Genomic DNA, 12500 nt, shown 5'->3' with positions numbered 1-12500 from the left:
AGACACAGAGAGAGATGGAGAGAGAGAGGCAGACACCGAGAGAGATGGAGAGAGAGAGGCAGACACCGAGAGAGACACAGAGAGAGAGGGGGAGAGAGAGAGACACAGAGAGATAGAGAGGGAGAGAGACAGACATAGAGAGAGAGATGGAGACAGAGAGAGAGATAGACAGACAAGAGAGACACAGAGAGAGAGAGATAGAGAGGGAGAGAGACAGACAGAGAGAGAGACACAAAGAGACAGAGAGAGAGACGTGTTGAAGAAATGTGAGAATTTCAGTAAAACTCCACACTGGTCACAAACATCCTGAACGTTATTATGAACCTGAAGTCAGATTAAAATCTAATAATTATTATAATTAAGCCCTTAATGTTGTTTCATTATTTTGATCTTTATTTTGAATTAAAACCCCATTAGACAAAAATGTTTTATTTATTTGTGGGATTTTATTTGGTTTAGTTTCGACAGAAGATACAGCGAGAGTCAATCTTTTATTTTAAAATAATCAACGTTAAGCTTGACGTGGAGTTTGAAAAAGAAAACAGGATGTAAACACACAGGAGGAGGAGGAGGAGGAGGAGGAGGAAGAGGAGTGTGTAATGTCACTGATGCCATGAGGTGTTACTGAGATTCTGACCAATCACAGGGCAGGATTTCAACAGCTGATTAATAGTTTCATCCTGTTTGGTCTTCACAAGCAGATGATGTGTTTATTAAAGCCACACGTCACCTGACACGTCAGAAACATCTCAATAAATTAACACAATAACATGAAAGTAAAAAATCTTTAACAAACAGTTTAGTGACTTCATCCTTATAGAACATGTAGTGATCATTTAGAAAATAAATTACATTCAAAATCTTAAAAACAAACATCTGAAATATGAGACATTAACGATCACAACCTGGAGATTATTTCTGTCAGTTCAGTCACGTGACTACGAGGAAGAGACGAGCTGCAGGAACAGTGCAGTGACACGTGATGAACACGTGATGAACACACGCAGAAGAACCATTCACATTTACATCAATATCTGACACACAAACACACACACACACACAAACACACACTCACACAAACACACACACGTGTGCAAACACACACAGACATACACACAGACACACAAACACACACTCACACAAACACACACTCACACAAACACACACTCACACAAACACACACACGTGCAAATACACACAGACACACACACACACAAATACACACACACACACACACACACACGTGTGCAAACACACACACAGACATACACACAGACACACACACAGACATACACACAGACACACACACCCACACAAACACAGACATACACACAGACACAAACACACACAGACGCACACACAGACACAAACACACACACCCACTTGTGCGCAGACACACACACACGTGCAAACACACACACATACACACAAACGTGTGCAAACACACACACAGACACACACACGTGTGCAAACACACACACAGACACGCACACACAAAGACACACACGCACACATGCGCAGACACACACACATGCGCAGACACACACACACACATGCGCAGACACACACACACGCACACACACACGCACACACACATGCTCAGACACACACAGACACAAAAACGGACACACACAAGCGCACACACACAGAGACACACAGATGTGCACACACACACACACAGAGCATGTGAGTGGTAAGTGCTGTCACTAGGGGGTGCTGCTGTTCCGATACTGATTTCCCCGTCTGTCACTTGCTTGTATATTTGATCCATTAATAATTTTTTTCCTGTTGTAATAAATCCAGCAGTGATGTTGATGTCAGAGCTGATTAACATTAAAGACACTCGTTAGTCTAATCATGATCTGTGTTTATGCTCCGAACTCAAAGCTTTTCTGTGTCCTGCTCAGATTATAAATCATATACATTCACACCTAGCATTGTGTTTTCAGCCAATCAGCTCATCACACTGCTCTATAACTTCCTGAGTTCTCTTTTAAAATGACAGCAATGTAGTGAGTCTCATATTTTATACAACATGAATTCATCAAGATGTTTCAGTACCACAGCGGCGGCGCAGCATTGAAGCTCCACTGTGCCATAATCTACTATAGTAGGAGGGGCTTGGCTATGATGTAACACGTGGTTTAGATGATTAAAATGCAGTTCCATTACAGAGCCACAGGGGAGCAGTGTTGTGCTCTATAACAACCTACACATCATCAGCTGAGTCTCCTGCAGTCAATAACCAGCCGCTGCAGTTCTCAGTGCCACCAGCAGACGGCAGACATGTTCACGTCAGGTTTGTTCCGGTTTATAGCGTCGTATTTCTTGTTATAAACAGTGCTGATGTTCGCATTTCAGTCGTTCTTTTCTCGATCAAGGAACGTTTTGCGTCTTGGCGAATCACTGAAGTTGGGGGCGGAGCTTGTAGAACCTGCCATGGGACTAGAGGCAAGTGCAGAGGAAGGTGGAGTCAACTGGGTGCTGAGCGAAATATCAGGCAGTGAGGAGCTCGACTTACTGGGCGAGTTTGTTAGACTGGCGTCGTCCATCTCGATCACTTCGAAGTCTGTGTCGTTCCACTGATCAATTTCAGATTCGTTGTCCTCAGGCCCCGCCTCCTCCTCACCGTCGTCCTGGATGGAATCAAGTAGCGCCTGGCGATCCTCGCCATCATCGAGCCCACAGTGCGTTTTGATTCGCTGTTTGCGGACCACAGTGCCCCCTGCAGACGAGGCCAGTTTATACATCACAGGAAAAAGGACGGAGGTGACGGTGGCTGTGCAGAGGGCCAAGTACATGAGCAGCGGCTGGTGTGGGATGCGTCCTGACAGGAAGCCAACCAAAGCAGGAAGCACCATTTCCCCGAGCGCTGCGCCGATGACAAAAACTGCTGCGGATTTGCCGCTCACAGTGGTGTACTGCTCCACCCAGGAGATGCCGGTGGGAAACGTGGCAGCCATGGAGGCGCCATAAATAGACGTGCAAATCCACAGCAACACGTGGTGCTGATTAAACAGCACCAACGCCAGAGAGGAAGTGACTGAACCCAAGAGACAGAGGAGAATCAGGGTGCCTGGGTAGAGGCATGTCGCAAAAAAGATGGCTGCCCCTCTGCAGGCAGCAAAGGAGCCCCAGAAAAGTGAGTTCAGCTCAGCAGCCTGCGGCTCCTCCATCCCAGCATGCTCTTTAGCGTAGGTGAAAATGAAGGAGCCGTACGCCACCTCAGCTCCAACGTAGAAGAAGAAGAAGAGCGCCAGAAGCACAATGAGCGCATTATGGTATCTGGCGAAGAACGGAGGTTTCCCTGACGGAGACGATGCCTTGACTGAAGATGTGGAGCGTCGCGAGTACAGGATGAAGAAGAGAAATGAAACAAACAGGATGAAGGCACCGATAACCACATAAGCCCACATGGATGTCAGGAAGGAGCTCTTTCCCTGGAAGAAGCCCAGAGATGAGGAAGTGACATTAGAAGCTGGGGTTTTTGAGACGATCCCATCGGAGATGCCAGATTCGTGTCCAAACAGCAGCTTGGCAATGATGGGAGAGACGAAGGCTCCAAGAGCGAAGGAGAAATGGAGTGCCTGCATGTGTGGACCAGCCTGATCGCCCCAGGTGTTCAGAATTAACACGTTCCCACCTAAAACAACACAGTATGACTATCATAAACAACTGAACACATGAGCCATGCAGAAATTCAAGAATATTACAACATCTGACTGAAACAGTTCCTGCCTCTCTGTTAACCTTCACTGAGTTTAGTGAGTTAGCTTTAAACTACAGTAAGGTGAAGCAGAGGAGATCTTTAAAAACTCATTTGGTAAATAGATCAGTAAAGTGAGGACAACGCAAAGTGCAGATGGATTTACAACCTGCAGTCCACATAAACCTCCACTCGTGACCTATTTACTTATCAGCTCAGTGCTCGGAGGAGGACTTGTTTAACAGGTGGAAGAGATAAGGTGAAAGAAAGCAGTGTTTAAAGTGAACAGAAGTACAATGTGTACTCACCTGTGTCCAGGATTCCCATAGACACACCCACGCTGGACACCAAGGCAACTAAGATTAAAGCTTTCTTACAAAATGGAGTGGCAAACATTCCAAATGCTGTCATCAGCATGGCAAAACCTGTGCGCACACACACACACACACACACACACACACACACACACACACCTTATGGACTGAAACTGGATGGATATGACCACAGGTTCGGTCATTGATGTAACATTAGATGAACACACAGTTGAAGCTCTTACCCAGCAGCAGATGAGGGTTGATGAGGTCAAACAGAATTCCCCCCAACAGCGAGCCAGCGATGTAACCGGAGGCCCGGCCAGCAAAGACGTAAGAGATGTTACTGATGTCCTTATTCACATTGGTGGCCAAATCTTCCAAAGTTGGGCCCAACACAGAGATACACATTCCCTATAAAACCCAACACAGAGATACACACTCCCTATAAAACCCAACACAGAGATACACACTCGTTATAAAACCCAACACAGAGATACACACTCGTTATAAAACCCAACACAGAGATACACACTCGTTATAAAACCCAACACAGAGATACACACTCGTTATAAAACCCAACACAGAGATACACACTCGTTATAAAACCCAACACAGAGATACACACTCCCTATAAAACCCAACACAGAGATACACACTCCCTATAAAACCCAACACAGAGATACACACTCCCTATAAAACCCAACACAGAGATACACACTCCCTATAAAACCCAACACAGAGATACACACTCCCTATAAAACCCAACACAGAGATACACACTCCCTATAAAACCCAACACAGAGATACACTCTCCCTATAAACCCAACACAGAGATACACATTCCCTATAAAACCCAACACAGAGATACACACTCCCTATAAAACCCAACACAGAGATACACACTCCATATAAAACCCAACACAGAGATACACACTCCCTATAAAACCCAACACAGAGATACACACTCCCTATAAAACCCAACACAGAGATACACACTCCCTATAAAACCCAACACAGAGATACACACTCCCTATAAAACCCAACACAGAGATACACACTCCCTATAAAACCCAACACAGAGATACACACTCGTTATAAAACCCAACACAGAGATACACACTCGTTATAAAACCCAACACAGAGATACACACTCGTTATAAAACCCAACACAGAGATACACACTCCCTATAAAACCCAACACAGAGATACACACTCCCTATAAAACCCAACACAGAGATACACTCTCCCTATAAACCCAACACAGAGATACACTCTCCCTATAAACCCAACACAGAGATACACTCTCCCTATAAAACCCAACACAGAGATACACTCTCCCTATAAACCCAACACAGAGATACACACTCATTATAAAACCCAACACAGAGATACACACTCCCTATAAAACCCAACACAGAGATACACACTCATTATAAAACCCAACACAGAGATACACTCTCCCTATAAACCCAACACAGAGATACACACTCATTATAAAACCCAACACAGAGATACACTCTCCCTATAAACCCAACACAGAGATACACACTCATTATAAAACCCAACACAGAGATACACTCTCCCTATAAACCCAACACAGAGATACACACTCATTATAAAACCCAACACAGAGATACACACTCCCTATAAAACCCAACACAGAGATACACACTCATTATAAAACCCAACACAGAGATACACTCTCCCTATAAACCCAACACAGAGATACACACTCATTATAAAACCCAACACAGAGATACACTCTCCCTATAAACCCAACACAGAGATACACACTCATTATAAAACCCAACACAGAGATACACACTCGTTATAAAACCCAACACAGAGATACACACTCGTTATAAAACCCAACACAGAGATACACACTCGTTATAAAACCCAACACAGAGATACACACTCGTTATAAAACCCAACACAGAGATACACACTCCATATAAAACCCAACACAGAGATACACACTCCATATAAAACCCAACACAGAGATACACACTCCCTATAAAACCCAACACAGAGATACACACTCCCTATAAAACCCAACACAGAGATACACACTCCCTATAAAACCCAACACAGAGATACACACTCCCTATAAAACCCAACACAGAGATACACACTCGTTATAAAACCCAACACAGAGATACACACTCGTTATAAAACCCAACACAGAGATACACACTCGTTATAAAACCCAACACAGAGATACACACTCCCTATAAAACCCAACACAGAGATACACACTCCCTATAAAACCCAACACAGAGATACACACTCGTTATAAAACCCAACACAGAGATACACACTCCCTATAAAACCCAACACAGAGATACACTCTCCCTATAAACCCAACACAGAGATACACTCTCCCTATAAACCCAACACAGAGATACACTCTCCCTATAAAACCCAACACAGAGATACACTCTCCCTATAAACCCAACCCAGAGATACACACTCATTATAAAACCCAACACAGAGATACACACTCCCTATAAAACCCAACACAGAGATACACACTCATTATAAAACCCAACACAGAGATACACTCTCCCTATAAACCCAACACAGAGATACACACTCATTATAAAACCCAACACAGAGATACACTCTCCCTATAAACCCAACACAGAGATACACACTCATTATAAAACCCAACACAGAGATACACTCTCCCTATAAACCCAACACAGAGATACACTCTCCCTATAAAACCCAACACAGAGATACACTCTCCCTATAAACCCAACACAGAGATACACACTCATTATAAAACCCAACACAGAGATACACACTCGTTATAAAACCCAACACAGAGATACACACTCATTATAAAACCCAACACAGAGATACACTCTCCCTATAAACCCAACACAGAGATACACACTCATTATAAAACCCAACACAGAGATACACTCTCCCTATAAACCCAACACAGAGATACACACTCATTATAAAACCCAACACAGAGATACACTCTCCATGCAAATGATTGTCGACTCAGATTAGATTCTATGCAGAGATCCACACAAACTCAGGACAGGAGATTTACATGCCGCAGTGCGGAAGCAGTCAGTCGACATTAAGAATAAGTGACATATAAAGACTCTTGAGTTTTAGGGTGTGTTTGGATCATAATAACTTCTGCATATCCCTGTAAACATGCTGTGACAGATACGTAGTGAGAAACAGAGTCAGTGAAGTTACCAAGCCCAGAAATGAAGCGCAGAGGGTGAGGGAGATCATCCAGCGACTGCACGAGTCTCCGTCACCTTTAATCTCCACGTTCTCCCCTGCAGCAGACTGCACCAGCCTTCTCCCTCGCTTCAGGGCACTCTTCAGACCGGCCTTCACATCCTTCCTCTTGTCAAAGAGCGTGTCTTCCTCTTCCTCCTCCCCCTGCTCTGGGTTATCTTCCTCTTCCTCCTCATGCATTCTGGCAAAGCGAACGTGCTTCTTCTTCTTTCCTGAGAGATCTCCAGGGTTGGACGAGGACATGGTGGAGTGTGGCACAGATTATTGGGTCCAGTGTCAGGACTTTGGAATAAAATGTTGATGAATTATTACAATAAAATGTTAGGTTGTGTTTTTACAGACTGATAAAGCACTAAATGTATAATATGTTTTAATAAACATGTTGTTTACTCCTGAAACTGATCTTAGTATTATATTATATTATATTTACACATCTAACACCTGCCTTTACTCTGTAACTACTTTAATGTTATTTATTAAACCCACCGCTAGTCGCTTTATGCTGCTTGTCATCAGCTGTAAATAAACAGATATTTATACAACAAACACAAATCTATAACAATCTAATGTTTATACCGTGAAGCTGCCGCAACACCAGCCGGTCACCGGAAGTGGACTTTAACAACTTCCGTCTCTGTCATCAGTAAGTTGCACATCTTTATGTTGTGAATTTATATGTATATATAGATATAGATATAGATATTTAATATTTCTATCTATATATAGTTCACTTCTACCATATTTATAGCGCTTTATAACTGTGATCGTGATTATAACGCTTTATAAAAATGATTTTATACGCGCTCCGTAGAAACTACACTTCCCATAAACCCCCGCGCCTGAAGATGCGCACGTGCCGGAATTAGAGCTCGGTTCTGTAAAAACACGTCAGTTTACGTTCATTCAGCTCTAAAGCATCAAATCTGATTTTTTTTAAAGCACGAAGTGATCGTACACATTTAATAAAATGTTTTTCAAGCCATTTAAAATAAAGTGCTAACATTTAGACTTCAAATTCAGTCCTATAAAAACTTCCTCCCTAAAAACTAAACACTAAACACAGACAAGTCGGGATTAATTGAAGAGAAATAAAAATGTGATCTGTGTTTATTCTTCAGTCCGATTCAGTTTTATTTGTATAACACTCAACACTTAAAGGTGGGGTCTCTGTTGTTTGAAAGCCAATGTTGACATATAAAATCACCAAAACAAACACGCCCCTAACCCAAATGGGTCCCACCCCTGTATCGATAGCTCCGCCCACACATACATACGTAACCCAGGCGACTAACAGAAAGAAATGTGTCTTTATCATATCTGAAGGGAAGAACAATACGATTGTAGATAAACAAACAAGTAAAAATGACACACAAACATAATCATGTAAAGGACAAAGACATATATTAGTTCTGTGTAACAAAACAAAACCAACGTTACTCACCTATCGAGAAGGAAAAAAGCGCCTCGGCGTCTTAAGTAAAGTTGGTCACATATTCACAGATTGGAGTTTCCCGAGTCAATAACTCCTGAGCTAAACACTGTTACTACACAAAACACGGTTGTAGCTGCGTCTCTACATTACTACGATAGAAAAGAGGTGTTATTTGTGTAGTAACAGCGTTTAGCTCAGGAGTTATTGACTCAGGAAACTCCAATCTGTGAATATGTGACCAACTTCCTGCTCCTTCAGTTCTCTCCAGCGCTGGAAAGCTGATCCTATATTAACACGTCCTACTTCTTACCTTATCGTAAGTCTTTCTTCTCTTTCTTTCTTTGTTTTTATCCTCCATGTCGATGTTAAAACCTCTTTCTGTTAATGTCACACATGCGCACTGAACACTCTCTCCGCCCATATCGACAAGACACGCCCCTTTCTGCTCACTGGCTACACGCTAGGTTTGGTTTTGTTTTGTTTGGCGTCCTGACTCAGTTTTCTGAAGCATTTCTCAAACAACGGAGACCCCACCTTTAACTAAGGACATTGTTGCAAAGCTGGAATATTAAAATTCTGAATAAAAATGACACACATTTAAAAATATAATAAATTTTTATCCCTAAAAACATGACTGTTAAAATTTATCCCTTTTCTAAAAATAAAAAAATAAAAAAGTGTGTACAAAATTGTTAGTGATTGTTTAGGATAACTTCTAATATCACTTCAAATATTCTTTTTGGGTGCCAATACATTTGTGCAGCATGTTTGCTCTTTGTACACGATTTTGTTTGAGGAAATGGAAGTAACTTTTGGTACCTGGAGTGTGTGGACATGCTGATTGCGAGACTTTCAGAGAGAACAGACTACAGCAAACATCCAGTTGATTATAATCAGATTTTTCTTTATTGTTTTCTACAATATTACAAAAAAACATGCATTTTGTATCCTGTGACCCACAGAGAAGAGATCAGGGTCAATGAAGTGTGGAAAGAAGTCAGTCAGTGAAGAACATGTTTCATCTCCTAAGATGATGGTGATGAAGTTAAGCAGCGTGGAGCTCTGAAACGAACTGATAATAACATCTGTAAACAACTGGCCCAGTCACAGTGCATTATGGGTAACACACACACACACAGACTGATGCTGAGCTCTGCTCTAAACACTAATCACCTGTTGTTTAATATAACACTGATTGACAGACAAAGAAGCTGAAGATTAACTCGCTTTAATATCAGTTATTACTGCACCTAGTGGTCAATAATGGGAACTGCAACAAGCTGTAATCGAGGTCCATTAGGGCAGGACCTACACTGCCCCATGCTGCCCTGTGCTGGAGGGTGGAGCAGTGGACAGGGAGGTTAATGACAGCTCCTGATTTTATCGCTCACAAAAAGGCCGAATGTAAGATCAGACAGTGAGTCTGATGTAAGGTTAAAGTTCATGATCTGTCAGTCAGTTACAGACTGAACCTACGGTCTATCTGCAGATCTGATCTAACTCCATCTATCTGATCTATCAGATCAGATTCCCTGGGAGATTTCTTTTGCTTTTCTTAGTGAAAGTTATGAGATTTAGAACAAAAACAATGTTAAAATTCCAACAATCAATAAAGACATTTAAAAGTTCTGAGTTTGTAATATGAACACCAACCAGTCAGGAACTTCGGTGTTCGGACGGAGCCCACGTCACTGTTTTTGGATTTCAGATCGAATTCCTTTTTTCCGGTGCAGTAAATAAAAGCGTTTGGTTCAGCTGCATATAATTTGTTCATGCCGTTCATTATCTTTCACAGCTATAGTATTGATTTCCTTTATGCTGATTGTCTGATTGTCAAACAAAATACTAAATACTAGTCGTAGTAGTGCTGTGTAAACACACACACACACACACACACACACACACACACACACATTGCATATAAACTAGAAAAAAACAATGATACATTTGTAAATCTATAAATACTGAACTCTGCTTGTGCTATTAATCATTTGAACATCATCTCACAGGCCACTTGGGGAGGAGGGCAGCATGTTGTGACTAGAGGGAGGTGTGTAAGGACACGAGGAGCCACAAATCCAGCAGTCTGAACTGTCACTCTGGAGTACAGTAGCATTTCCCCAACACAAGACTCTGAGCTGATGATAACTGAACTTTACAGGTCTGAACTTTGAAACATTTGTTGAGATTAAATCAATAATGTCGATTCATTCAATTGATTTCCAACACAAAGTAAACAACCTGAACGAAAAGTCTATTTAAGACAAAAAACACACCCAAAAAACATAAAAAAATGAAATGATTATAAACACAGATGAGCAAAAAGAACAAAATGTATAGAATATTTGGTATATATGATTATGCTGTTTTTATTCATATATAAAACTTTGTGTAAAAATAATTGGGGTTGATTAAAGACTCGTGTGAGTTCAAGGCACTAACAATGATATAATAACACAATATAATAATGTTGTGTGATTCAACAGAACTTTTTAAAATAATAAAATGATCTTAAATGAAATGTCTCTTGTGTCTGTCAACCTCTGGTGTAAAACTGAGGTAGATTATATTCATAAACCTACAGATCAACTCATTAATCACGTGATGAAGATTTATACAGTCAGACAAAACAGATTTCATCCATTTGTGGGGATCCTGAGAGTTTTGTACATAATTACATAATGATAAGGATTTTATAAACTGTGTGTGTTAAATATAAACGTTTAGAAGTTTGTATCCTCTCCTAAATAGTGTCCAGAATCACACACACACACACACACACACACACACACGCATGCACACACACGCACGCACACAGACACACACACGCACGCACGCACGCACACAGACACACACACACACACTTACACACACACACACGCACGCACACAAGCACGCACACACACACGCACGCAGACACACACACACGCACGCACACACACACAAACACTTACACGCACGCACGCACACACACAAGCATGCACACACACACGCGCACGCTCACTCACACACACAGACCTCACACACACACACACACTAACACTCTCACACACACACACACACACACTCACACACAATAACTGTGCTAATTATCCCCCAGATCAGCCCTTTCAGCATTAACAGTTAATAATTAACATTTAATTACTTCCCTGAAGTTTTTTCACATTTTATAGTCTACATAGAGAACTTTAACACATGGACTCAGTCCTCAGGAGAAATAAAAAATAACTAAGTAACTAAAGCTTTAATCAGTAATCGCTTGCTGACTAGCGAGTGCTTGCTGACTTTTAAAACGCGTCTTAAGACTTATCTTTTTATACAGGCTTTCTTATAACATGTTTTATTGAGACTTAAATGCACTTTATATATATATATATGCTGTTTGTTTAAGTGTTTTGTCTTATGTAATGACCTGTATATTGCTTGTAAGGTGACTTTGGGTGTTCTGAAAGGCGCCATGAAATAAAATGCATTGTTATTATTATTAATCAGAGTCTAAGATCATAGTGTGAATCGAACTCTAAAGTTTTCTTTGGTTTTCATAGTAAAGTGACACAAACCAATAAAAATGTAATAAAAATCTAATCTGACGTAATATTCTTAATTCATAATGCACATAAAGCTCAGAGGAAAACTCTTGCATAGACGTTTAAAAAGAAGGTAGTTATTTAAGCCAATTTGTTTGTTTAGAAATGAATTATACAATGAATTATATAATACTCATCTCTCTCTCTGTGTATATATACATACAAACACATTAATATATTTATACATATAC

The 12500-nt window shown here is 41.1% G+C and overlaps 2 protein-coding genes across 3 annotated transcripts in view; both read right to left on the bottom strand.

Moving 5' to 3' along the window:
* The window catches only part of mfsd4b (major facilitator superfamily domain containing 4B), an 8198-nt gene extending 277 nt beyond the window's left edge, over window positions 1-7921 (bottom strand). The window contains exons 1-5 of one of the 2 annotated variants that reach the window (XM_060883504.1): window positions 7867-7921; window positions 7243-7572; window positions 4263-4431; window positions 4015-4131; window positions 1-3643 (exon numbers count right to left, since the gene is read on the bottom strand). The exon at window positions 1-3643 is cut by the window's left edge and continues 277 nt beyond it. In XM_060883504.1, the coding sequence (XP_060739487.1) occupies window positions 2358-3643; window positions 4015-4131; window positions 4263-4431; window positions 7243-7533 (1863 nt within the window). In that variant the 5' untranslated portion in view covers window positions 7534-7572; window positions 7867-7921 and the 3' untranslated portion in view covers window positions 1-2357. Of the gene's footprint in view, window positions 3644-4014; window positions 4132-4262; window positions 4432-7242; window positions 7573-7776 lie in introns of both variants that reach the window. The other variant, XM_060883505.1, reaches the window with a different exon arrangement.
* A 1684-nt stretch (window positions 7922-9605) lies between these two features.
* slc16a10 (solute carrier family 16 member 10) overlaps window positions 9606-12500 on the bottom strand; it is a 22083-nt gene continuing 19188 nt past the window's right edge. The window contains exon 7 of the mRNA XM_060882744.1: window positions 9606-12500. This exon is cut by the window's right edge and continues 499 nt beyond it. The gene's annotated coding sequence lies outside the window, so the exon portion shown is untranslated.

Source organism: Tachysurus vachellii, chromosome 12, assembly GCF_030014155.1.
Source record: "Tachysurus vachellii isolate PV-2020 chromosome 12, HZAU_Pvac_v1, whole genome shotgun sequence".
Lineage (NCBI taxonomy): Eukaryota > Metazoa > Chordata > Actinopteri > Siluriformes > Bagridae > Tachysurus > Tachysurus vachellii.
This window is presented reverse-complemented; position numbering and strand designations above follow the sequence as displayed.